The sequence below is a fragment of the Octodon degus genome, unplaced genomic scaffold (assembly GCF_000260255.1).
Source record: "Octodon degus isolate 3935 unplaced genomic scaffold, OctDeg1.0 scaffold00002, whole genome shotgun sequence".
Taxonomy (NCBI): domain Eukaryota; kingdom Metazoa; phylum Chordata; class Mammalia; order Rodentia; family Octodontidae; genus Octodon; species Octodon degus.
The window spans coordinates 6,570,465-6,597,173 of NW_004524578.1; the positions used below are offsets into that span (position 1 = coordinate 6,570,465).

At 50.3% G+C, this 26,709-nt stretch overlaps 1 protein-coding gene across 1 annotated transcript in view; it reads left to right on the forward strand.

Moving 5' to 3' along the window:
- Fam169b (family with sequence similarity 169 member B) overlaps positions 1-26,709 on the forward strand; it is a 73,660-nt gene that overhangs the window by 11,626 nt on the left and 35,325 nt on the right. The window contains exons 2-3 of the mRNA XM_023712217.1: positions 7,561-7,697; positions 10,303-10,402. Of these exons, the coding sequence (XP_023567985.1) occupies positions 7,561-7,697; positions 10,303-10,402 (237 nt within the window). The remainder of the gene's footprint in view (positions 1-7,560; positions 7,698-10,302; positions 10,403-26,709) is intronic.

Consider the following 26,709-nt stretch of genomic DNA (forward strand, 5'->3'; position numbering starts at 1 on the left):
CTTTACTTCATGTCCTTTTGAATGATTCAGGGAGAAAAACAGTTTTGTCCTGGTGTCATTTACCTAAAAGCAAGAGGCATCGAAGTAGAGGTTATGAGATCTCCGTATTAAAAGCAATTAGAATTGCATAAACTTTTGTGTGGGCAGCACCATAAGTCATCTGCATATTTCACCGTCTTAGATTTGGACAAGTGATTTATTCTCAGTGAAGGCAGTGACAAGTTGTAAGCTGTCCAATACTAAATATGTGATAATGGAGCAACAGGTTGCCTGTCAATTATGGGTAATAAAACCTTTGCTGTCGCCACCTGCAGACCTTGAGCAGCGCCTCCTCACTTCCTGACAACTTTGCTCATCTGTTCAAAAAATTTGAACATGTTCTACATTCTGTCTTCCAACTTTTTTTTTTTAAACGCTTTGCTAAGAATATTCTGGCAATCAGATGCTCTCTAAAAGACAACAAAAATACCCGAGTGTTTGTGGGCTCACCTCCTGTTCTCTGCTGTTCCATGGAGACAGGTGCTCTGTGCCAGGGCCGAGCTCCCAGGGGTGGGCTCTCCATGCCCTGCCCGTGGCCTCCAGGCACCTGCCATTCTGCTGCCTCTCTGGCAGCCACAGACCCTCCCACTGTGACATTATTTGGAGGCATTTTTTCCCAAGGTATATTTGCATCCAGCCGCGTGCTGGTACTGGGGTCCCTAGTTCAATAAGTCTGGGAAGTAGATGCCGTGTTAAGCAAATTCTTCCTGCTGAAGAATTCTTTCTCTCATTGTGACAGGAGTGTAGAGCTCCCAGCAGTAAGCTTGGAGCCGCAGCGCATCCTTTTCTAAATACGTTGGCACCAGGATATCCCTTCTGTGGGCACAGCCCAAGCATGTCTTGCAGAGCCGCTGTTCCAAAATCCAAAAGCCGCATCAGGGAAAACAGTGGGACAATACCAGGAAAGCTGTAATGATGTCTGCACAAACCTTTGCTATTAAATAAATGCCAGACATTGGCTCATACAGCTATGTGAAGGCAACAGATTTTTTTTTTTAATCAAACACATTTGGGATGGGGGTGTAGCTCTGTGGTAGTGTACGCTTAGTTTGTACAAGACCTTGGGCTCCATCCCTACAGCCTCCCCCCGAGATACTTCAACAAACCAAATCCCAAACCAGGAAAATTAAACATAACTGTTCCTAAGTTAAAAGCAGCTCAGTCTTGAGGCAGCCTGTGATGGACACCCTGGAGGCGCGGCATGGAGTCTGGATTTTCCCTCTCCCTTGCGCTCCTCCCGCGCTCCCTCCCTCCTTCCCTATTTCCTTGCAACACTGAGCACACAGCTTTACAGCCTCGACTGTTCTGCACAGTGAAGCACAGGCCTCTGTGGAAACTGGGTGTGCAGGGGGGGCCCAGGCGGGGCAGCTCTCCTGCCTTCAAGCACCACTCTACTGCCCGGGGCTGTGGAGCACTGGGCTCAAACCTCGCCACATCTCCTCCTGCCAGGCCGCTGAATTTCTGTGGACTGTGATTGTGCTATCCATGGCTTTGGGGTCTGAGAAGCAAAGCGTTGAGTCTTCCGCATCCAAGTCGGTGCCCTGCATGAAAGGGGAGCTCGGGAGCACCCTAAACTAAAGCGTGCATGCAAAGAGACCCTGGACCAGGGAGTTTTCATTTCCACAGCAACACACATGTGCCTCTAGGGAGACACTTAGGATGCTAATGAGCCCCGCCTAGGATGCACCAGGAGCCTCCAGTGCAGGCTCCGTTCTCCAGGAGCCGGGGAGGAAGGGGACTGCAGCCTGGCTGAGGGAGGAGCAGAGGAGAGGGACTCGGCCTGGGGGGCTTTCTAACCCTGTCCTGCACCCTCTGTGCTTAGACATCAGAATATAACTTTCACAGCTGCACTTAAAGGTCTCTCACTGATTCTTATAGTGGAGGTCAAAAGGACAACTGAGGTCTCTAACACTGATTAGAAATTAGTCTTGCAACTTTGAGAGGCTCAGGCAAGAAGACCATAATTTTGAGTCCTGCTCAGACAATTTAGTTATCTATAGTAGCCTATCCTGTCCGACCCTCCCCTCCCTACCCATGCATCCATCTATCTCATTGACTTCCAGGCCTAAATTTAGTCACACCACCCTGGCTCTGTAGATTTCTTCTTGAATAAGAATTCCATCTACAATAAGTTTTAAAAAAAATAATTTGTGAAGAAAAAAGCCAGACCACCTATGTGAAAAACAGAAAAGCAAACATACAGAGAAAGCTTCTGCATGAGTCACGTCTTCGGAGAAGTAAGAGGTGACTATGACTTTACCTTTGTGTAGCCGAAAGTTTTCTCCACGTGATCCTGAGCGAGAGCTATTCTTCCTGCAGCTGCAGAACGAGCAGCATTGCTAAGAAATTTGAGCGACTCCAGCCCGCCGTTCCAGTGACATAATGCCCCAGAGTTCCTGCCAGGTAGTGAATTTTAGCACAGGCCAAGTTCATAAGAATGGGGCTAGAAAACTTAAAAATGTCTCCCTTGGTATGTCTCCTTAGAGTAGCTCCATCTGAGAGAAATTACACTTTGCTCAAACGAAGGAATTGTTGTGGTGCGTGGCTTTTGGGGAGAACGTTTGGCCAGTGACACCAAACCGGTGATTGAGCACAGATCACAGACTCCTATTGAAGTCGCTGCTATTTGCCGTTGTTGTTTACATGACAAGAGCTGCAGCATGCTGGGAAAGGCCGAGCCACAGGCTTGGCCCAGCGACCTGCAGGGCTGAGGGCTGGCGACAGCAGGGAGGGCGATGGCCCTGGCCCAGCCTGCCTTTAACACAGTCCTGGAGCTCATGCTTGGGTGCAAGGGCTGGATAATTTAAATAGCTTCTCTAGAAGAACTCTTTCAGCTATGCCAGTAGTTTTGCTTTTGGGGATACCCATGCCAAACATGCTTATAGTGAATCCTTAAGTTGGGGGTTTGCTGAGGGATTGTGATTTCTTTCGAGCCTACAGCGAATCATCATTTCAAGGGAGTGCCTTTTTAAGAAAAGCATTTTACATTGTACTGAAGAGATTACGTTCTTTTGGCTTTGGGAAAATATTTCCTGTCAGTGGAAGCCATTAAAACTTGTGAGCGTTTCACATCTGGAAGCCAGTGCAGAGCCTGCCTTCGTCACACTGGGCCTCGGCTGCCTGCAGAAAACACCCTGGACTTGTTTACTTAGGGAGGCCAGGCGGCCTGGAGGTTTGGGGGGGTGACCGTGTGGCTCCCTGTGGGGTAGAGAGGGGCTTCCTGCCTCCCTCCCTCCTGAGCATGCCTCTGTGTGTGTGTGTTTCTGAGATGGGGACAGAGTTGCCCTGTCTTCCTCCTGGGTTGGGCAGGAGGCTTTTCCTTCCCAAAGGACCTCAGATGCCCCCTCCCCTCTTCTGCCTTAAGCAGCTTCTGTTGTCTCTCCCACCCAGTTTTCCAGAAAGCTAACTAAGCCCAGCATTTGCTGCATGGGAGGGAAGGGAGCGAGGTTCCCACTGGGGAAGTTTTCCTCAGAGAGAACAAATCCAATAAAAAATAGCTGGAGGGCCCCAGGCCCCAGGTTGAGGGGCTCCTTTAGGTTCTGCTCAGTTCTGCGGGCCACTTGGCTTCCTCAGGGTGGCTGGTGGCTTCCTCAGGCCCCACACCCTGTTCTGAGTGCCTTGTGCAATAAGGTCCTGTCCCTCTTGCCATGGTCTGGGAGAGTTTCATTTGTCACCAGAAGGCCCCTCCCTTGAAGCAGGCAGGATGAAGCCCCCCTTAAGTACCCCACGGCTGGAACATGTCTGCTCATTCCAGTGGCTTTAACTCTGAGAGGATACCTGGTCACCTGCTTCTGGGGACAGCTGCTGTCTTGAGGACGTTGTTCAGAGAGTTGTTTGAGGGGCCTGGTGGCCCTGGCAGCATAACTTGCAGGGGAAATGTTTTTGTGGTGTGGATGGAATGAAACACATCCATTGCATTTCTCCTGGCCACACACAGCTTGAGAGGTGCCAGGCGACTCTTGGCAGCCTGGGGAAATCGGGGGGAGCAGGCCCTGGCCTAGTGGCCTTAGCAGGAGAGAGTCCCTTCTCGATGACCCCTGTGTCTTCCCACGGCTGCTGAAAGGAGGGACGTTCACCGGGGGCCGAGGTTGGTTTCTCTGCAAGGCTGGTGACATTGCTCTTTGGTCAGTCCTGCAGCCTCAGCGGCCTGGACAGAGGGTCCAGATCTGATCAAGACCTCCCTCAAGGCACAGGACCAGCAGCAGGGTCGGAGCTCTACTTCCTGCTGGAGCTGGTGATGCTGGCAGGGTTTGGAGAGCAGTAGCTATAGCAACCGGCTCAGGCAGCCTGGGGGGCCAAGGGTGGGATCGGTCCTCTCTCCCGCTTCCCGATCTATCGGGGGCTTGGCCTAGTCTTCCTGTCTGCCCTTGAGAAGCCACATGAACAACCTGATGTAGTGAGCAGGAGTTCCCTGGGAAGGCGTGGGTGCACGTCGGATAGGATAGGCAAGAGAGGAGACAGGGCCGCATGAGACCAGAAGCTGTGTCAGCACAGGAAGACCCAGAAGCTCTGCTTGGATCTGGCCAGGGTGATGATGATGGAAAATCAAGTGGAGCGTGAGCTGGGGCGCCGAGGAAAGAGGAGCTGACCAATAGCATCCACCTCCAGCGAGGCCGAGCTGTGCCCCTGGAGTCCGAGGCTTTTCCTTGTGGGGCTCAGGAAGGGCTCCCCAGAATGCTGGCTGCATCTGGAGAAGCAGGAGGCGGCTGGCAGGATCACTCAACACCTGCTGGGTGCTAGAGATGAGCACCCACAACAAGTCGGAGGAGCACGTGGTCGCAGTTAGGTGTCCGAGGGGATCTGAAGGCTTGGCTGAAATCGGATCTGGGTTCATGCCTGGTGCTGTCACCTGCTTGTGAGGTCTCAGTTTCCTCCTCGTAAGCTGAAGGGGAGCAGGGGCATGGGGTGCTCAGCAGCTGGGTGGCATCTGGACCTCAGAGAATGTTCGTGGCTTCTGTTCTTCTGTTTGGAGTGGGGAGACTGAGGCCACAAACAAGCTGTGGGTAGATGTCAGGACGGGGGTGATGTGGCGTGGGTCTACTCTCTGAAAGTTTGGAACCCATCCCTGAGTAAGAAGCAGAACTGTTGCCCTGGATTCACCTGGCTCTTGAGCTGCACAGTGAGAGACCCAGGAGGAAGGAGAGAAGGGCCACAGGGCCAACCCGCGGTCAGACCTGATTGTTGCTGGCGTTTCCTGGCTCAGCAGGGTGCGGAGGAGACGGGGCTACCCTCACTGTGTTCCTGCATGGAGAGAATGCGGACACACATGTGCACGTACACACACGCACATGCACAGATGTGTGCCTCCTGCAGGCTAGCTTGGCCTCACGAAGGCTCTGTCCCCTTTTTAGGCTGAGGCCCTGCAGCTCGACACTGAAGCACTGATCACTGCTAAACCAACTGTTGCTTCTCTGTCTTTACTGAAACATTTGTAACGTGTGTGTGTGTGTGTGTGTGTGTGTGTGTGTGTGAATTTCACACTCAAATTCTTTATAAAATAGAATGGAGGGACAGTGTACAGTTGTCCTTCATTATCCACAAGGAGCTAGGTTGATGGCTCGGGCTCCCCAAGCCAAAATCTGTGGGTGCTCCCGTCCCTTCAATCAACGGAGCACCTGCTCCTGAGTGAGGCACAGCCTAGTGCCTTCAGTCTCCAGGTGCTCTGCAACACCCCATCTGAGGTGCATACTACACAAGTACTGTTGCGTGGTGTCCATTAGGGACAAATAAGGGGAGATGTCTGCTTTTGTTCAGTGCGGAGCTGATTTTTCTCCCAGTACTGTCCGCCTGTGGCTGGCTGAATCCGTGGACACAGCACACTCAGATGCGAAGGCCAACTGTTTCAGTGTGTGATCTACTTTCTTATGTGTCCTCGGCATCTTAACTGTGGAAGGTGAGGGTGAGGGCGAGGGCGAGGGCTTGGACTCGCCCAGGATGTGTCCAGGTCACCGTGGCTCTTGCTGCCCCCTGTTCTCCATGAGCTTTCCACTCACCAGCTGCAGTGTAATTCATTCTGACACTTCTGCTGCTGACAGCCATCTCTCTTCCCCGAAAAGTGGCTGCGAGATGAAGGGACATTGAGAGAAGGGGGTAGGAGCGGGGGGTCACGTCCAGGTTGATCTTTTGTGGGGAACATGAGGAGGAAGTGAAGGAGGAGGGGAAGTTGGAGATAAGAGACAGGAAGCATAAAGGGAGGATGGGGAGAAGAGGTATTGGACAAGAAGAAATGGGCAAGCAGCTGATACGGTAGCTTTTTTTTAAATGTACATATTTAGTACAGGATCTCACTATACAGCTTGGACTCATAGTAATCCTCCTGTTTTCAGCCTCCCCAGCGCTAGGATTATAGGCATGACCGGCTTGGTGCGGGGTTGGCATGACATGCGGTATGGGAGATGAACCCCTGTCCTTGTGCTTGCCAGGCAGGTGCTTAGACTGCTGAGCTATCTACCAGCCTGAAGCTTTCTTGCTTTATAGGATGCCCAGCAACAAATCAAAGGCAGAGGCAAGGTCCACATGCAGCCGGAGCCAGGGAATATCGCTGGGTGTGGCACAGGGGCTGCCTGTTTGGTGCTGCCAAGCTGAATTGGATGTTATCGGTCTCTATAGTTATTCTAGGATAACATTTTCCCCTAAGAGCACCGCCATTGGAAAGAGACAATGAGTCCCAGCCTGAGAATCTCTTGCATTTAATTTCTTTCCAAATGAATACGCTCAGTAGTTTATCTGTGCTTAGATGTGTGGTCTCCTCATTCATTCAAACTGCTGCCCACCTGCGACAAGAGGTGCCCGGCAAGGGCAGCATTGGCAAAGTCTTAGGAACGAGCCCCAGGACATAAGCCAGCCAGATAAGAAGCCCGACTGGACATGGCTGGTTTCTGCAATTCTGACCACTGTTCTCAGCTTCCGAGATACCAGCCCACTTGCTGGCTGCTGAAAGCTCGTGGGAAGTCACTCGGTAGTTTGGGTGTGTGAGAAGAAGTTTCCCAAACAATCTACGATGGAAGAGAGAAACTCCATTTGATTGTTTTACATTTCCATTTTTTATTATCAACATTATCAAGCTTGGAGAAAGGCTGATGGTACACCACAACAAGCGTTGAAAACGTACTTCCCAAATTCAATTGTCACTACCTCTATTATGTTTTTACGCAGCACCTTAGCACTGTTGTTTCGGGTCATTTTCTTTCCTAGCCTGAGTCTGCAGTGCATAATGCCCACAGGCCCTCCCTGCGTGGAGTCTGCACAGGGCATGACATCCGGGTCCTCTTTCTCCCCTCTTCCCCCTCTCTTGGCCCCCCCCCCCATTAGAGAAGGACCTGCCTCCTTCCTTCCGGTTACCTCTGTTATTCGGCTCTTTAGTTACTGTTTGGCTTTCTCGCACATGAGAAACCATGTTAAAAGCAAATATTCTCTTTCGGTTTCTTTCTTTCTTTCTTTTTTTTTTAATCTTAAAAAAAGTGATTTTCCCTTTAGCTAAAGAGTAAACTGGTGCTATTCTGTGCCCTGTCTTTGGAGCAGGCATTTACCCGGTGGATGCTCTGCAGGATGACCTGGAGGGCCAGCAGGAGGCAGCTCTGGCTCTGGCTTACTACACTTCCCTTGGAGACGGGACTCGGCCCTCACCAGAAGCCTTTTATCTTCCGACTGGGGAACAGGTAGGTAGACAGGTACAGAGTAGAATTCTCTAGATCTAGAACACAGCAGGACACAACAGAGCACAATCCTTCTGGAGTGAATAAATAATTCTGCCTTTGGAGCAGGAGGAATCCCGGTTTGGGACTCTGGAATCCTGAATCTGAGTCTGGCTGTGCCAAGCGAGGAGCCCAGGGGAACCCTTCATCTACTCCTTGCTTGCTGTGTGACCCGTGTATCTTGCCCCCTCTGGTCCTGGTATTTTCATCTCTACAACTGGGAAAATAACAGCGCTTACTTTATGGTGGTTTTAGGAGGATCTGGTGAGAGGTGGTGGGTGAGACCTGCCTGGGGCTCAGTTTCTCTTTGGTCTCGAAGACTTGATTGAGCATGAACGTGTTGTGATTCGGAATCAGGCTCTGTGGATTCTGATTTCTGGCCCTGAAGCAAGGCGTTGTGGGCAGGGACTAGACAGAAATGCAAAATGTTCTACCTGGTGGGCTGGTGGCACTGTGGACAAAACTTTAAGGTTGTGTCATTTCCAGAAGCCCCCCACACCCAAGTAACAAAAGGATGTCACTCTTGGGTAGTCCCTACACGGGTCACCTTTCTTGCAGATTTGAGGCCAATCTGCTGAAAAACATGGATTTCTTCCGTAAGTCCTATCAGCGTTCCCTCTGGCCAGAAATCCTTGCTCTCTGGCAGGCAGAATTGGTCGAGGAGGGCAGGGACGCTGCTCCAGAGGTGACAGCAGCAGCAGCAGAGTGTGCAGTGTAACCTGCGGCTTCCCTGGACTCGCAGGCGGAAGTTCTCAGGAGCCAGGAGTGCGACTCCCCTGCGGGACTCAGGCTGGTGGCTGCAGAGGGAGGGTGCTGGCCTCGCACGCTCTCGGCGCCCCCTAGTGGCGATGCTCCAGAATTGTGCAACCGCTGCGGCAAGACCCGGAGCATCTTAGGGAGCCAAGGGATTGCAGGCTGCCGCTCCGGGTGCGTGGGGGAGAGAAGGCAGCTCAGTGAGACGCACGGTGCAGTGCGAGAGTTTGCCCAGATGTTCTTTAAGACGCAATTTCAATTGCCTGCACTTATTGAACGCATTTCTATGGCTCCTGTTTTTGTTTGTTTTTTGAGTGAGTAACCCTTTGTCATGATAGGCAAGTGCTCTTTCTGTAGGCTACATTCCCAGCCTGCGTGTGTATTTGTGGAGTACTTAAAAAAACAAAAACAAAACACCAGAAGTATGTTCAGTGAGTGAATAAAATTAACGTTAACAGTTAAAACAGAAAAAAGACAGTTACTAAAGTTAAGTTGTTTTGGTTCGATAGAAATGCTGAAATGTCTGGCTTCTCCTTCGAAAGAAAATAATTTCACAAAAATGATCATTTTGGTTTCCTACCATTTTGTGGATTCCCTGAGACAGGAGGGATTTCCTGCCTTTAACGACCTGCCTTTGCCTGCGCCTCCTTTTTACTTTCAGCAGGTTTCACTTTTCTTTTCGTATGCAGAGCTTTTTTTCTTCAAAATGGAAAGATGAAGAAGGTCCGAGGCTGTGTCAAGCTGCGCGGCTCTCCTGCGCTGTCTTTTCTTAATGAACTCTTCCTCGGTCCCGTGGCTGGGCAGTCGCGTTCCATATGCAGGAGCTCTTCCTGGTATTTCTGGCCGTAAAATAGCACAAATGCGTTGTAGATCTCTGGGGAGCGAGGGCTAAGGTTGGGGGAAACACCACCATCCTTGGCTGACCACTCTAAGCATTTCAATGTGTGTCCTTTTGGTTTTTATTTTATGCTTTTTAAAGGGAAGCTCCCTGTCCGGATGCAGGGCCGTCTCAGTAAGTGTCTTCCCAGATGGGTTGGATGCTTTGTGAACCTTGTGTCCGGTGTGCGGCGTGGCCATCCTGTGGGTGACCTCGGCTTCAGGTGACCTCTGTAGGACTCTTCATGAAAGTGACCTGGGCGGGGGGGCGGGAGGCGCCGAGACAGTTATGGTTGCCTGGATTTGTTAGGAAATAGTTCTCTGAAACTGTAGAGGCTGCTATAAACTTTTACAAGCAACCTGCCTGCCTGGCTCAGCGGACACATTCTTTTCTAATTTCCTATCCTCTCCTCGGTTTTCAAAACAGGCTTGGTAACGGAATGTGTGGACCTTTCCCTTTAGAGGGTGGGGCCACAAAGAAGGCTTTGGATGAAGGCTCCTGAGAGGTGGGACAGGCCCAGTGTTAGAGACCCCTGCTCCTAGCTAGTCTAAGTAAACAGGTGGCCTGAGTTGACCTTTTCACTATGAGGCCACAAGGCACAGGGCAGAACCTGGAGAACTCAGCTGCTGCGCATTTCTTAAGACTGCTTGCAGGCACCAGAGCTAGGGCAGCAGGCTGCCTGGCGTGTCCCGGGTGGCCACCAGGGCTTGGGAAGCACCATGAAGATCGACTGGACAGGTGTGCACGCCAGAGGCCCGCGTGCAGCCTGTGCCTAGCTCGGAGTGGGCAGGGTCTCTGATGGCATTGCCTACGTCTTGCTAAACGAACTTTGGTGAGGCAGTGTTCTTTCAGTGATCCCTGTCCTACTTAACTGCTCAGTGGCTTCCTGTGCACGGGTGTGATGGAAGATCGCAACCGCTGTTTCATTATTTCTTTCAGGTGAAACTTGGAGCTGCATCTGTTTGCCTTTGCACTGTTTACCGAGATGAACCTCAACATAAAATACTGGTTTTGGTTAATCCTCAGGACACAAAGACAGGTTGGTGGTTGTTCATGGATGATGTGTGTGTCCGTGTCCACGTCTGTGTCTCTCTGGGTGTGTGTGTGTGTGTGTGTGTGTGTGTATCTGTGTGTTACTGGAGATTGAATCTCACACATTCCAGGCAAGCACACTACCACTGAGTGTCACCCCAACCCTTTATTTTTCTCTTACTTTGAGATGTGGTTGGCCACATGGTCCAGGTTGGTCTTGAACTAGCCATTCTTCTGCCTCACCCTCCTGGGTAGTGGGGATTACAGCCCTGAGCCACAGTGCCTGACAACTTACACTTGCTGCTTTTAGGAAGAGAAACCTGGGGAAGGGTGTGCCAGGGGGAGGGCGGGCACTGGTTGCAGTGTCACACAGGTCTGGGAGTGGAGAGACTGTTCTCGTCCTGCAGGTGCAGAGGGGAACAGAAGGCTGTGGAGTGGTCCAACAGCTCACCTCAGCTGCACAGCTCGTGCCTGGAGGGGAGGGGAGGTTCAGAAGGGATGCCAGAGTGGGGGTTTTGCTTTTGGCAGTGACTTATGCAATCTGTAGCTCATTTATTCTCCCTGTGCTTTATGAAGAGACTGCTGTGGTGGGCTCCGGCTCCCCGGCTTGCAGAAGAGATTCTGTCCTTTGCTTCTGGGGCTGTGACCCAGGGCTGTGGAAGGGGGCAGGGTCTGGCGTAAGGAGCCAGAGTGTGGGGTCTGCCCAGAACCCATGGCACCCGGGAGACTTAGGGAAGCACCTTTTTGCTGACTGCTTTGGTTCACAATTTAAATTTAATCCCACTTAGTCATTTTCATTTTTATTTTACTGTGCTGGGATTTACAGCTTTCTCACAAGAGTATGAACTGGCCTTAGGCAAGGCCCTGCAACCCTCTAACTTGTTAGGTCCTTTAATCATGTGGTTCCTGGAGGATATGGGGCTGTGGGTCTTTGCTTTTGAGGTGCTGGGACTGGGACCCAGAAAGCCTCATGCATGCCAGGCCATGGCTCTGCCACTGAGCTGCACCCCACGATGGGCTTGTAAGGCTGTGGCCTCAGGGTGTACAGGGAGGCTCCTCCTGCTCCCCACCTCCCGAGCACCCAGGCTTTTGCCCATCGGCTGTGTGTCCTTCTGGGTTTCTGCCCAGAGGATTTTCTGCTGTACTTGCATTGCAAAACTTGAAGTGATATCTTTTGGGGCAAGCTATTCAGCACGTGAGACTGTCCCTCATGCCTCTGTGATTAGTGGTCACTGTGATGTGCACATGCATGCGTTTAGCTAGCTGTCAATGGGAGTCTTTGGCTGAGGGAGGGTGAGATTCGGTCACAGCCCTCCTATCTCAGTGTGACAGAGCCATGAGTGCTGTGAACAAATAGGTTTCTTGGTACTGGGGCTCGAACTCAGAACCTTGCACTTGCCAGGCAGGTGTTTATGTCGCTGAGCTATCTCCCAGGCCCAGAAACACGAGCTTTTGATGCTGCTTTGAGAGTGTGACTCCATTTCCAGGTTAGAATAAGTGAAAGATGTGCCTACAGGAGCCCCTCAGTGCACAGATTGTCAGAAACTCTGAAAATATTTTTGCCCATTTTAGGAAAATATCCGAGGATCAGCAGCTCTCCTCCCACTCCCCCTTTCTGGCATTTAGTAATATTCTGGTTATAGGCCTTTAACTATAATTTGCATAATGTAAACATATGACTGACTCTTAGAAATCTGTTTCTTATTTGTACTGGACCTAATTTTTTGGGTTAATTTTAAGAATGTACTGTAATAAATATTCATAAGCATTAGGAAATCTCGCTGCTGACCCTTCCTCATTAATAGTGCTTTAAATAAAATTCTCCACTGTTTCCTGCTGCTGTGGGTGCCATTCTGTTGTTGGCTGTGATTTTGCAGGACTTCAGAAGAGCTCTCAGGTGTCCTTGGAACCTGCTGCCCAATCGTGCATTGAGGAGCAGTGCAAGTTCTCTGCCCAGCGCACTGCACACGTGGCGTGGCTGGCAGTGTGTGGCCTGTTCAGCCTCCAGTGGCCTCCAGGACTCCTTTGCCCACTTGCGTGAGCCTAGCTGCGACTGGACTGTGGAGAAAGCTGTTGTAGCTTCCTTTGTCGGTCTGAGTTCCATGTGTGAAGACCACACACGTTTGGGTGACTGTGTTGAAGGGAGAGCTAAGGGACCCAGAAGCGTTTTGGTGAGCTCTGTGGTGGACCTCAGCGTTGGTGAGCAGTTGAGACCCTCAGCGTAGCCTCCTGTAACCCTGAGAGCAAGCAGGAAATGTCCCGGCTGCACAGGCAGTCGGTGCTGGCTGCAGGCAACTGTGCAGCCTTCCTTCCAAGCTTTCCCCTTCAGAAGGTGGCTTCCGTAAGGTGGCTGGAGAAGTGGGTGCCCTGGTCCCACGGCCCTTGCAGGAGCAGTCTCGACTGCCTTTCTGCCTCGAGGCTGGCATCTGTTCCCTGAGGGTACCTAGCTGGAGGCCACCAGGAACCGCCCTTCCCTTGTACCCTTCACTTATTAATTTATCTCAAGGGTTTTCAAAAATTAAAAAATAACCCCTCTTATCAAAAAGAGATGCAGTCTTTATATGAGCTTGTATATGAAATCAAGGCCACTTGTCCTGGCCCCAAGGTTACCAGCTGCCGGTGGCCTTTGCTCTCCCCATCTCTTCCCGTGCCTGGCACATGTAACCGGGCAGGCCTGGACTTGGGTATCTGATAAAGCAGACGTCGTGTCTCGATTCTGCCAGCTGCCTGCGTGTCCTGCATGGGTTACCTGGGCACGTAAGGTAAACACATGACTGGATATTTTGTCATTTGCCACACGAGGACATACTAATGACTTCCCAGAGCGGATGTGATGGCGAAATGACATAGGGCAAAAATCTGAGGGCTTAGGATCATCCTGCCGAGTTACTTTCTCACAATCTGAGCCTAACTTCATGACCCAACATGCAAACTACCCAAAAGTCTAAAACTCTCTGAGTACCAACAAAACACCATAAAGTAGAAAACTCCACACTGTGCAACTCTGTTTCAGGCACAGATTTCTTAAACATATAAATTTATTCAGTACTTTATGAAATATATTAAATAATACTGCTTTTTAAGCATAAAATTAACTGGGCTCTATTCATAAGTGCATTTGAAATATAAATGAATTTTATGCTTCGACTTCGACCCCATCTCCGAGATAGCTCATTGTGAATACCACAAATGTTTCCAATCTGAAAAAAATCCCAAATCCAAAACACTTTTGGTCTCAAGCACTTTGGATAAGGGTTCCTTAACTTCTCTATATAAATTAGCAGCTTTGTTGCAATGCAGGTCATAGACCACATAAATCGTCCACCTAAAGTGTAACTCAGTGCTTTTTAAAATTTTATTCTCAGAAGTGTACATCCATCATTGCAGTTAATTTCAGAATATTTTAATTATACCCGACAGTGGCCTTTCTTCCCTTACCTGTCACTTATTTCTCCCCTCTACCCTCCCTCACCTTAGGCAGCTGCTACTTTCCTTCTTTCAATCTATGGATTTGCTTATTCTGGATATTTTGTAGAAACAGACTGACACAGTATATGCCCACTTGAAGCTTCTTTCTCAGAGGATGGCTTTTCAAGGGTCACCCAGGTCGCAGCATGTGTCACTACTTCACTCATGTTTGTGGCCGAATAGTATTCCATTGTGCAGCTAGTTTGTATGGCCTGCCTCCTTTTTTGTCTGTTCATCAATCAACACATATTTGAGTGGTTTCCATCTTTTGATTATTGTGAAGAAAGCTGTTAGGAACATGTATGTATTCATTTTTAGAGGCAGCTGCCCTCACTTCTTTTGGGAATCAAGAAAAAAATATTTCATCAAGACGGTAACTATATTTAATCTTTCTTAGGCGCTGCCAGGTTGTTGTACTCCAGCAATGTAAAAATCTCCCGATTTTCCACACTTGGGCCAACACCTACTTTTACCTGTCTTTTCTGACTGTGGCTGTTCTGGTGGGTTGAAGCAGTGCCTTGGGTGTGTCTGATTTGCAGTTCCTGATGACTAAGGGAACCCTTGTCTAACAAAAGCTTGACTAACCCTTGCACGTGTTTGTTGGCCTTTGTATAGTTTCATTGGAGAAGTGTCTATGTAGCCTTTTACCCATTCTTTGGTTGGTTTATTTGTGTTTTTATTACTAAGTTGTAAAAGTTCTCTCCATATTCTAGAGAAGAGTCTCTTATTTTCCAGTGCAGAGCCCTTATGTGCTTTGCTGTTCTCCTCTCCTGGTTTATGGGCTCTCTTTTCATTTTCTTGATGTCTTTTGAAGCACCAAAGTTTTTAATTCTTTTGATGTTGACCCTGCTTTTCTATTTTTCTCTTTTGTGAATTGTACTCTCGGTGTTGCATATGAGAAAACACCACTTAATTAAAGGTTAGGAAAATCGAGGTCTGTGTTTCTGCATTATATTTTAATTAGAACAGTGGTTTCATCTTGTCTGATGAACAACTCCAGCCATCCAGCTGTATTAGCTTCTCATTTAGTGTGTGGCATTTGAAGCCTTAAAAGTGTCCTTTCTTTGCGTGTGACCCAAGTAATTAAAGTAATTATTTTTATTCATGTGTTATACCACTACAAACACACTCAACTCATTGGCACAAATTTCTGGTTATCCCAGAAGGAGATTCCATGAGACTTCTGAAATACATGCAGGATCACGAGGGTGGAGGGAAATCTGTGTGATGAAATAAAATTAATTGATGTTTGCTTGTTTTCCTAGCACTGGTCTAGGAATGTCATTAAGAAAGGAAGAGAAGCCACTTTGCTTTGTCTGATCTTGGTGAATTTGGGACAACTTTAAACCCAATCTTTGTCCTCTAGGTCCTCATAGACTTCCTTTCTTAGTTTACTTGAGACCTTTACTGGGTAGAAGGGGATGTCCAGTGAGTTAGGCATTAGTCGGAAGACACATTGATTCACACATGATGGTGAGATAGCTCAGAGGCCTAAGAGCCTGCTTTGGCAAATGCAGGGACCAGAGTTCAATCCCTAGTCCTGCATATTGCTGGCTCTGCCTCCGGGATATGCTGAGCTGGTGACTGAGTCAGGAAATGGTGGTGTAGGCCTGCAATCCCAGTTCTGGGGAGGCTGAAAACAGGAGGATTACACGAATTCGAGCTGTGTAGTGAGACCCTGTACCAAATACATAAAAAAAAGAAGAGCACTTACACATGACCCTTCTGGCCCACCCAGGGAGAGTAACCCCAGCTCGGTTATGCGACGCCTTCTTCACTCCTTCACGTGTTTGTAACCCAGAGACCTCTCTCACGGTAGCCCTCTCAGTGAGTTGCACACTCAGGCTTTCTAGACCAACTCTTGCTGCTGTCCCTGTCAGAGTCTTCTCTTTTACCTGATTTTCTGATGACACAGCAAGTCCCCAACTTATGACCATTAGAGCTGCAAACGTTCCCAGATGCGAATGGATCTCACATCCCGAACATTTGTAGATGTACTGCGTCATGGAAGTAGCTCATGTGTCTGCAGGCACTGTCACAGCTGTGCTGCTGTGTGCTTGCTGAGCCCTGTGCCGGGACATGCTAGCCCAGGGCTCAGTCAGAGCTCAGTGTGTGCAGAAGTGGTGGCAGTGTGGAGAGGACAGCTAGGAAGTGAAATAGCAATATACACAAATGGATATTTGTGTCAAGGGTGTGTAAGATTCACTTTGTTAGAAATCTAAAGGAATCCAACTTAAGAATGTTCTTCCAGAATGGAATGGAACTTGTTGTAAGTTGGGGATACTGTGTATTTCTTCGACCTTATAAAATCCAGGGGTCAGACTGTCACAGTTTGGAGCTCAAAGTGTCCTAGAAGCTGATAAAAGTGGCAAATTGTCTTTCAGTCAGAGACGAGAGACATGCTGATGCCGCGGTGCTACAGAATTTTCTGGGATGGGGCCCAGGGCTTGCTGGAAGGAGGCAGGACCTATCCGTGGTCCTTGGAACAAAGGTGGCAGCTGGGCTGAAATAGGGGGTGTGAGGGCTGGGAAGTTGCCCACGCCCTTCCCTGAGAACTCCGACCTCTCCTCTTGTTATCCTGGCTCAACGTTCGTCCCTTCCCAGGGTTTGTGGAGAGCAAGGCCTCTTCCCTGCAGGGATGGGGACTTTGGACCCAAAGCGGCAGGCCTTCCCTTACTTCAGAACAGCTCCTACCTGGCAGAGCCCAGCTGGGAGTCACGCTAGCTCCTGCCTTGTATGCTTCTGACTTTCTGTTCATGAAGTCTTCCTATTATACTCCCGGCTTTTGTCTGCAAGGTGGCAAGATAGAAGGAATGCTGACTTTGAAGGCTGCCGAGTGACATTAGAGAGGCTGGGGTGACACTGGGGCTGGGCAGGGACTTGTGTCATCTTCAGTGCTTAGCAGAATGCCCTGCCCTGATGGGAAGGAATAATGGGCAGAGGCATGGCCAGCCTGTTTACCCTGGGCACCTGCTGACAACCAGGGAAAGGACACTGTGGGGAGGCTGGCAGAAAGAAGGGCTGGGCCGGAGAACCACAGGCAACAAGGGGACGAGGGGTAAATGGAAGGTGAGGGTGGGCGGTTTTGCGTTGGCCTGGTGCAGGCACTAACCATGCTAGGTAATTTAGGAGACTCATGATGAGGTCCACCTGAGTGCCTGTCTGAACTCACACAGCAGAGGCGGGGGAAATAAGATTTGGCAGTGAGAGGAGTCAGGGGCCCAACCCTCCTCCAGGTGGCGCCTATCACTTCGCTGTCACTACAGGTCACACTCTTCCTGGCCCTGTCACTACATGTGGTGGTCAGCCTAGGTAGACCATAGCTCTCTGAAGAGAGAGGCCTGCTGCCCAGATCTCTGGCTGTGCTAGAGATCTGGCCCTACAGAGGATGTTTGGTGAATGTTCCTCATCTCTGGGGAGTGATGGGACCTGGGGATACCCAAGGTTAAGAAGCAGAGAGCAGGACACTTCGAAGAGCGGGACTGGAGAGACGGTGTTTGCAGTTGTTGCCACAATGCTAGTGTCTCTGTTTAGAGCCTCCAACCCTGAAGCCAGCTCCGGGGATGTCTTGTGACCAAGCCTCACACCTACTGTGCAAATTGCTCCTAATTTATTTACAGTTTTGGTGACTGCACGTCATGTGCAGTCTGAGAAAAACAAGCAGAGAATCAAAAAACAATGATTTCTTCCCAGAAAAACATGCCGATTACAGCCTGGAGTAACAGCACAAGAGTCAGGCACACGTTAAAAGGAAACTAAAGCCACTGCTAACCTGACAGCTGAGTGGCCCTCAGGGGCGGTGGGGTCCTGACTCACTGAGCTTCCTTGGGGCATGGGATGTGCCCCACAGAGGCTTGGGTGCCTCCTCAGAAAGGGGAGGTGCTTTGTGGAGTGCCTAGTACAGAGTCTTCAAATTTGGGGGATGGCTCAGGGATGGAGGCTGGAATGAGGGGGTCGGACTGTGAATTTGTAACTCTTAGAGACTCACCTGCCAAAGCAGCCCCTGATGTCTGCTGTGGGTCTCTAAGGGAGGTGAGAAAGAGGGGATGGCATCACCCCAACTCCATCCAACATGATGAATCTATCTGCTCGACTCAGTGACATGGGAAATCTGTGGACACCTGGCAGCCACAGGCTACTGCCCTGGATGCATGCGGGGGAGGTCTAGCCACGTAGGCTTGTCTGAGTCTCAGCACCCAGGCCAGTGCACCTTTGCTAACTTTGAGGAGTGAAGCCATCCAGCGTGCAGAATGGGGGTCTCCAGATCCCATTCTGTCCCATCCTCCCATCAGCAGGCACCCCATTAGTCTCCATGGTTCCACAGACAGTATATTATTTCTGCTTCAGTCTGTGTGCTCTTCTGGGATATTGTGAAGGCAAATGCCAGCCTGAGGCCTGACAGAATACCCACCATCTGCACCAGGGGAACCTGGTGGAAGTGAGTTTGATAGATGGGGGCAGCCCCGGCCAGAAACCCGGCCTTCATTTACATCATTTACACACCTGCTTCTCTGCACAGCTAAGGGGCAGGGGTGGCTGTGACCAGTGCCCTCAGCCATGCAGTCTGTGGGGTTTTGTTTCTGCTGAACCACCAGGGAATGGGTCGGGAAGCTGCGTGCAGGGACAGTAGTGAGGTTTGGGAGCACACGTCGGCAGTGGCTGGGGACTTCCATCGCATTCCCTGTTGATTCATGGCATTTACTATGAGCTGGGTTTAGAATTAGGAGACTTGGCCTCTCACAATGACAGGCCATTCTTATGAAGGACTCATGATATTTGGAAATTGGGAGCCTCAAGGAAAATCTCCTCAGTGTCAAGGATGGAGTCTTTGTCCTACAGGACTGGGAGGGGGGTGGGCTTGGTCCTTGGAGGCAAATGGGAGGTTTTACCACCTCAACCAGGGGAGGTCTCTGTGTGCTTCTCCCAGCCCTGAGCAATTTGGTGTGTTGGGCTTGGCCTGGCCTGATGACTTTAAGATTCCTCTTTAGATGGGCTGGCTTTGGTGGGCTCTTCCTTTTGCCCAACACCTTTCATTTCAGCTGCACTTCAGGCTCCAGGCACTCAAGCACCCTCCCACCACCTTCCTCGAATTAAACTCTAGTCTCCCAAAAACAAAATCGCTTAAGGCAAGAGAGGCCTGAGAAACACAGGCGGCCGAAGCAAAAGTGCTGCAGACCAGGTGTTTCCTTCTCCGTGACAAAGAGGTACCCAAGTCCACGGGCATCTGGGGAAGTGTTTTCCTTTAAGGAAGACATCTGTGTGGAAATAGTAGCCTGAGTAATGCAATGTGACAGTTGCTATGTCAGCTAGCGTATTTTTCTCCTCCCCTTCAATTATTGACCAGCTTGGTCAACGTTGCATGAAAGCCATGGTGTCCTATGGAATGTGTTTGTGCGCCGGCCTCCGCCAGGGCTTTCCAGCATTTCCCCTACATGTATTTTGCTATTGGGAAGATGGACTGTCACTTTGGTTTAAATGTGCTTCTTCTTCTTCTTCTTTTTTTTTTTTTTTTTTTTTTTTGGGCACACTTTTTCCTAGATTTGTAATGGGGCAGTGGTGGCTTAGACTCCAGGGGACCAATATCGAGGGAAGGAAGGGGGTGCAAGGACTTGCTGTGATGAGGGAGTCCAGACCGCGAGGCAGGATGTGAGCAATCTGCAGCTGGTGTGGGGAGGCATGCACGCGTGTGCAGGCTGTCTCTCCCTGAGTTTACGACCATGGCCTGTTTTCTCTCAGCCCTGGGCTGTGTAACCAGCTGCCTGCTGGCCACCCTGTCCTTGCTGTCCCTAACAGGCATTTTAAAACTGATCCCTTCCTTCCTCACAGTTGCCTTTCAGCCCTCCTAAAGGCTTCTGCAGCTTTGATTCAAGCTTCAGAGCCAGCGGCCCCCTTCGCTTCCCCTCCGCTCTGCGGAGGCCCAGTGTGATGCCCAGAAGTTTCTTTCTGCCCCTGCAGGGCCACCCTCCTTGCCAGCGTGGTCAGCTCATCTCCTTCTGGCTGCAGCTCCACAGCCTTCCGCTGTCCTCCCCGCCCTAATCCATTCTCCGCACTCAGGGCGACAGTTACTTATTTTTTTTGAAGACTGTTTTAGAGTAGCTTTAGCACATGGCTTCAGCCGCAACAGTTTTCGGCTCAGCAGGGCACCGAGGCTGCCCTGCACCCTCTGCCCACCTGGCGCACAGCCTCGCACCCTCGCTACACTGGCTCCACAGCGGGGCGTTTGCTGGGGCTCCCGAGCCCACCTAGGTGCATCACGGTCACACAGAGCCCTTAGTTGGCATTAGCCCCACTCCTGGCGCTGTGCATTCTGTGGCTTCAGGCAACTGTGTAATGACAGTGTCTATCATTATTTTGTGCGGAATGTGATCCTCTTTTCAAACTTTGTGTGTGTGTGTGTGTATGTGTGTGTGTGCGTGCGCGTGTGCTGGGGGTTGAATCCGGGGCTTTGCACATGCTCAGCACCACTGACCTACACTGCCAGGCTTCAAACAACATGCTTTTTTAATGGCGAAAGGGCTAGCTCCTCCCACCTGGATATAACCACATGTTTCCTTTCTAAACTGTCACTCTGGTCACATCGGTTGCCTGCTTGGATTTACCTCCAGGTGACTTGTTAGCCTTGACTGTAGGGCTCTGTCCCTTGGCTGGCCACCATGTGTTTGTCCCAGGCTGGGTCCTGTAACTGCCGCTGGCCTTCCAGCTGTCCCTGGGTGGGGTCCTGATGGCTTGCTTGTGTCCCAGTGTGTGGTTCTGGCTGGGTGGCCTGCTCAGCCCTCTGTGCTGGCAAACAAAAGCACGGCAGGCGCCCCTTTCATCCTGCAGCACAGAGCCAGCCTTGGAGGCCCTGGCTGTGCTCAGGTGTCCCCTCGTTGGCCTCTCCTTCTGAGCCAGGGCCTCGGCCTGTCCCCTCCTTGAAACTCAGTCAGATGCTGGCTCTGTGCTCCTGTCTGCCTTCGTCTCTTCATCCCTTGGGACATGGCCCTTAGTGCAGAGGCTTTGGCCCTACCCTGCTGATGCCCGCTGCAGTGCTGCCCTCTGCAGACAAGGACCTGGAGCAGCTTCTGAGAACCCTTCCGAGCTTATGCAGACACAGAATCCGCCTGGGAACCGTTCTGTGGGAGATTCCACTTGGCGTTTTGCCAGCAGCTTGCACATGTGCTGGTTTGTTTTGTTTTTGTTTTTCAGTCCTGGGGATTGAACAAGGGCCTCAGTCCAGATCTACATCCCCAGTCTATTTTGTATTTTCATTGCAAGAGAATCTTCCTCAGTTACCAAGGATAGGCTGAAACTTCCCATCCTCCTGCATCAGCCTCCCAGAGCGCTGGGATGACAGGGCACACTGCCACACCTGGAAGAAAACAATTATATTAAACCAGCAATTGGATCCCACCCTTCTTCTCCTCTGATGCTCACAGCTGGCAGCCAAGTGGCTCTGGTCTCTCTCCATCGCTGAGGCCTCTGTGCTCTGTCCTGGTCACCCTGAAGGATGGGCAGTGCCAGCCCCTTCCTTGGAGTGGCCTCTTCTGCTTACTGCCACCTGGTTCCCTCACCTGCCCTTCAGACCCTTCTCTAGTCCCTTGCATAGGAAGCCCCATGGGTTGCCTCCTCCTTGCTGTTCTGCTACACAGAGGCTGCGTTGGCTCTGCCTTTATTCTGCGTTGTGTCCAGGCCCTCTCCTGTCTTCCTGCAGGCTGGAAGTTTCCCAAGTGAGGTCCGCATTGGCTTCCATGAGGGATGGAGTGGGCGCTTGGCACATCACAGCCGTGCAGTGTGGGGGCTGCAGAGGCGATGGGTGCTGAGGAAGAATCCTATCCTCCGGCAGGTCTGTGTGCCACTTTGGTGACTCCTACCTGTTATCTGTGCTGGGACAAGTCAGAGGGACAGCAGACATAGCCTTCCCCTGCTGGCTGCTGCTGATTCATCAGGGCACTGTTCCTTGCTGAGAGAGGCTGTGGACGCCAAAGCCAGCCCCGCGCAGTGCTCCCGCTGTCACTGACCGTCCCTTTAGGGTGACAGATGACAACCAAGTCTCTGTGAGCTGTCCTGTGGGGAAGATTGTGCTATTTTTCCACCGAAATGATCGTTTTCTCTATTTATCAGTTCAAAGATGATTCAAATCAAAGAGGCTTTAATTGCTCTGAGAAATTGCAGGTGGGACAGCAGGCTTCAGGGTCTTGTTGGGAGGTCCTGGGCCAGCTGTGATCACGTCTCAGTCAGATGCTGCATCCACACAGTGAGGGGAGGAGAGGTCAAGGCATGCCGTGGTCACCTGAGCAAAGGGGAAAGGAGAGGCTTAGAGCAAATTCCATGCGAGGTGCATGCGTCACGTGAGTCATGGAGCAAAGAGATTGGTATCAGAGAGCAGGCTCTCTGCTCAAATGCGAGCGAAAGGTGGTTGGACAGCAAGATTCAGAGGGGGGGAGGCGCACCACAAAGCATCTTCTGTGGTCTCACAGGCAGTGGAAATAGCAAAGGCTTTTCATATGTGTTTGCCATCCAAGATCGATGCTTCTTGGGGCAGGGGGTGGAGGATGTTTCTAGAAGCCACCAGAAAGCTTCTGGTAACTGAGGAAAAGCAGAATTTTGTACAGTGAACTGTCTCACCACACCTGCACAGGCACAGGTGAGAGGGTGTCATGGTCTGCATTTGTCAGGTGTCTGGGTGTAAGTTCGGGTCACGTAATGAGTATTAGCAGGAGCTGGAATTTGAGCCTGTCTGGCTTTGCAGTCTGAGCTCTCTTCTCTGGCCCTTGTACCCAGGGCCACATCTGAAAGGCCTATGCTGTCCTGCTTGCCACAGGGGCCGAAGCCCTTCAGAACTTGTGAGCAATGAAGCTAGTGTTGGGCGGAACTGCTGTTTGTAGCCAGCTTCCCCTCAGGCCATCCTTGCTCGGCTGCCCTGACTGGGGCTTTGGTCCTATAGAACTCCGGGCCTCTGAGTGCAGTCACTGCCTGTCCTCTTGCCTGTTGAGAACTTTGCCGGTGATACAGTGCTGGTAAAGCTCTCTGGAGACACTTTTGCCATTCCCCTCAGCAGACATGTCCCCGCTTCTGGGTCCGCGTGGCAGACAGTTCCGGGACCCATCATGCCTGCCCTGTGTTGGAGCTGCTTATTTAGCTGTGTCCCCTGCAGGCCACCGGCTCCCAGGGGCCAGGCTGCAGCTTTCTCCTCAGCCCCTGGGGCTAAGGACAGTGCTGTTCCTGCCCTCAGGAACTCCTCTGAGCCGAGCTGGGGTCAGTTGGTCTTACTGCATCCCGAATGAATCCCGGCCACTGGGAGTTCGCTTAGGGACCTCCCTGTCTTGACTCTTAGGGGCCTTGGAGTGTCACGGGATGAAATCCTCTGCTGACGTCTTTATGGTCTGTGTCACCTGTCACTCGGAAGGAGAGAGTGATTAAATTGGCCCAGCGAGCCTGGCTCTTCACAATGCTTTGCTGATGGCTCTAGCCACTGTCTGTCCTGCTGCCAGTGTCCCCTCTCCTCGGTCCCCACTCCCTGGGTGGTGGGATGCTGGCATAGAAGGATGCTGCTTTGCATCGCGTTTATCCTTTTTGTTTTTCCTTTAAGCACCAATATTGTGGTTTCCATTTGCAAACCCTGGGAGTTGGCTGGCTTCAGGATGTTGGCAGCCGTGCCCTCAGGCTGGCTCTGTGGCACCTGTCAGCCTCCTGGATCCGTCATGTGCCCTTGTAGAGCTGGGGACGACTTCTGCCCAGGCCTTACCGCCCTCTCTCCTTCCAACCTCCTCAGGATCCTGTATCCTTGATCAAAAGCTGCTACTTTCTAGAAAGCTGACTCTGTTTTTAAGTGTTGGTTCGCTTCAAGGATGGTTTATTTCTGATTGTTAAATTTGATTGGGCTTCGCTGTTATTGTTACGTATAGGGAGGAGTTCAAGTGAGTTTCAGAGAAAAAAGCACTTCAATTTAATTTGCAACAAAGTGTGTGGCTAATTAATGCTCAGCAGCACACTGTGAAACTCGCAAGGTATCAAGCAAACATGGTCTCTGCTTGAACTTGTGTTAGTAAACTGAACATCGGTATTACAGGAACACAATCTATTAGTAAGCTGAACACTTTTTTTTTGGTTTTGTTTTCTTGGTTCACCTTGTTAAGCAGGAAAATAATCCTTGCGGCTTTATAAAGCTCACGTACGTGCGTGTAGGCGCCATTTTGGAAATGAACTCCATAAATGCATAAATGAAGGCAGATGTCAGGCATTTAATTGGCCTTCCTGTCCCAGCTGGCCCTGTGAGACTTGGAAACTCTGTCAAAGACGATCACTCACCCCGATAGGAGACTGACACAGTGAGTTAGTGCCGTTGAGTTTTGGAGAGAAGCAGCCGACTGCCTCATGCCCCGCAGCTCAGTATTCTCAGTTTTCTCCCTATGGCTGTCAGAGTGGGGGAAGGAGAAAGAAGGCTCGGGTGCCTCACCCGCGTGGTCCGCAAACGTTGCTTGAAATCTCGAGCCCCGTGCTGAGCGTTCCATTGAGCTTTGTGGGTTTCTTTTCTCCCTTTTTAATAATTGTATGAAAAAGCATCAAATCTCATAGCAAAATATAAGAGAATAACAGTTGTTATACACTGTGTATCGTTATCCTTCAAGTAGTTACTCAGAGACAGAAATGAGTTTTACAAGGTGTTTATAAAGGAACTGAAAAACAGTAACTTTGGTATTCAAAATGTAATAGTCAAGTGAGGAAAGGGGTTGCTGAGCTGAGAGAAGGAGGCTGAGGCTCTGGTGGGCCCACAGGGATGGATCGTGAGGGAGACTGAGGCAGGCAGACAGATGGGAGGCTATCTCTGCCCTCCTGGAGATGACCACAGGCAGAAGTCATCTGCCTTCATCTGAAGGAAGAGCAGGAGGATGGAGAGGAGGGGAGGGCATCACTTCACTGAGGAAGACCCTGAGCATCTGCCTTGCGCCAGCGCGGTGCCAGGTGTTGTGCTAACGCAGAACTGCCCGGCAGGCTCTGGTGACAGATTTGGGTGTTTCAGTGGAAAATCTGCACCTTGGGTGACTGTACCCACAGTCTGAATGTCCGCGCTTCAGGACTCATGTTCAGAACTGATCCAAGGGATGTTCTGAAGTAGAACCAATGGGCCTGAGATTTAGGATTGATGCTTAAAATGTCCCCCAGAGCCTCATGCTCTCTGAGGTGGGGCTATGGGGAGAGACCAGATCACAGGTATATGATATTGAATCATGGGTTTTATAACTGGATTAGTCCATTGATTGACTTAGTTTAGCATAGTTCTGGGTGGTAGCTGAGTGGATTTACTGAGCTCAGAAGACCCACAATGGGTGTGAGCAGCACCAACCAATAATCTTGTAGCCTGAATACAATAAAAAGGGAAAGGAAGGCCGCTGCATTTTTCTGCCTGCCCTGCCAGACTGTTTCCTCATCGCTATACCCTTCTGTCGTGCTACCCTGCCTCAGAACCAACCAACTACGGCCTAAACCCTCTACAAATTTGGAGCTGAAATAAATCTTTCCCTCTTTAACTTGTGGGTATTGAATATTTCATCCCAGCAACAAGGAAGTAACCAAGACAGACTGGGAGGAGAGAGCTCCCTCCCGTTCTGCTCCTGTAAATGTTGGGCCCAGAGCATCTCATCCACAGATACCTCTACTACTCCTGCAGGAGTCCACCATTCCTAAAAGAAGAAACCCTCCCTGGCTTTTCGCATGGCTCACTGGATTTGGAGTCCCAGGGGTGGAGCCTTCCTTTGCCCCTTCCAGCTGCTAACCGTCAAATTACTTCACCGCTCTGAACTTCGGTTGTCCTTCTCAGACAAATGCTGATATTTTCCCTGTAAAAATGGGAGAAAATCATGTAAGAGAAGGCTGTCCTGAGCTTAGCAATGAGGGAATGTGCTATACACAAGAAGTAAGTGGGTCCGCTAAATTCCCTAATACTGGATTTTACTAATTATCAGAAGTTCCAAGTTGTGGCAAATGACTGGAGTTTTATAAATGTCACAGCATGAAAGCATTGCTGTCCTTACCCTTTGAATACTTCTGTCTTTGTGCATATCATATTTTTCTCAATAACATGGGGGTATATTTTGTATTGGAGTCAAATTTTTGCTGGCTGGTTGAAAGGAACAGTTAATGCTTATTTTTTTTCTTTTCCTTTTAAAATTTCTTATAACTTTTTAGAAACCGATTTTACATGCTTATATCTGGGAACCTAAAGAATTGGGGCTGGGAAGATAGTTTGGCAGTCTAAGAGCCTGCCTGGCAAGTGCAAGGACCAGAGTTTGAGCCCCAGCACCGCATGCTGTGTCGGCCCCAAAGCTGGGCGTGGTGACACATGTCTGTAATCTCAGTGCTGGGGAGATTGAAGATTGAGACAGGAGGATCACTACGAGTCTGAGCTGTGTAGTGAGATCCTGTACCAAATAAGTATCTACATCAAATTTTTAAATAAAATTTTTAAAAACATTTTTAAAAAATTAATGTGAAGATACACAATACAACAACCGTTGTTGAATTCCTATTACTTTGTTTGATGAAATTTTGTATCGTTTCTAATGTTCTGTCTCTCTCTTTCTTTCTCTCCCTCTCTCCTTTCTTTCTTTATAATTTTGTATTCTGTTTAAAATAAAGATGGGCTACCTGTCATGACCATTAATCCCGATACGTTAGCATCAGTGGATTAAGCACCGTCCGGCAGAGCAGTTCAGCGTGCTCCTGGCAGGGTCTAGGGGTGTTGTGGACGTGCAGCCTCTGGACTGCACTGTGGGCCATCTCTCGCCTGGTGCTGTCGCCCACCCCGCTTCCGGGCTGCTCCGGGGAGTCGCTTTGCTCCTTACACTCTGTTGCCATGCTGTTCTGCCT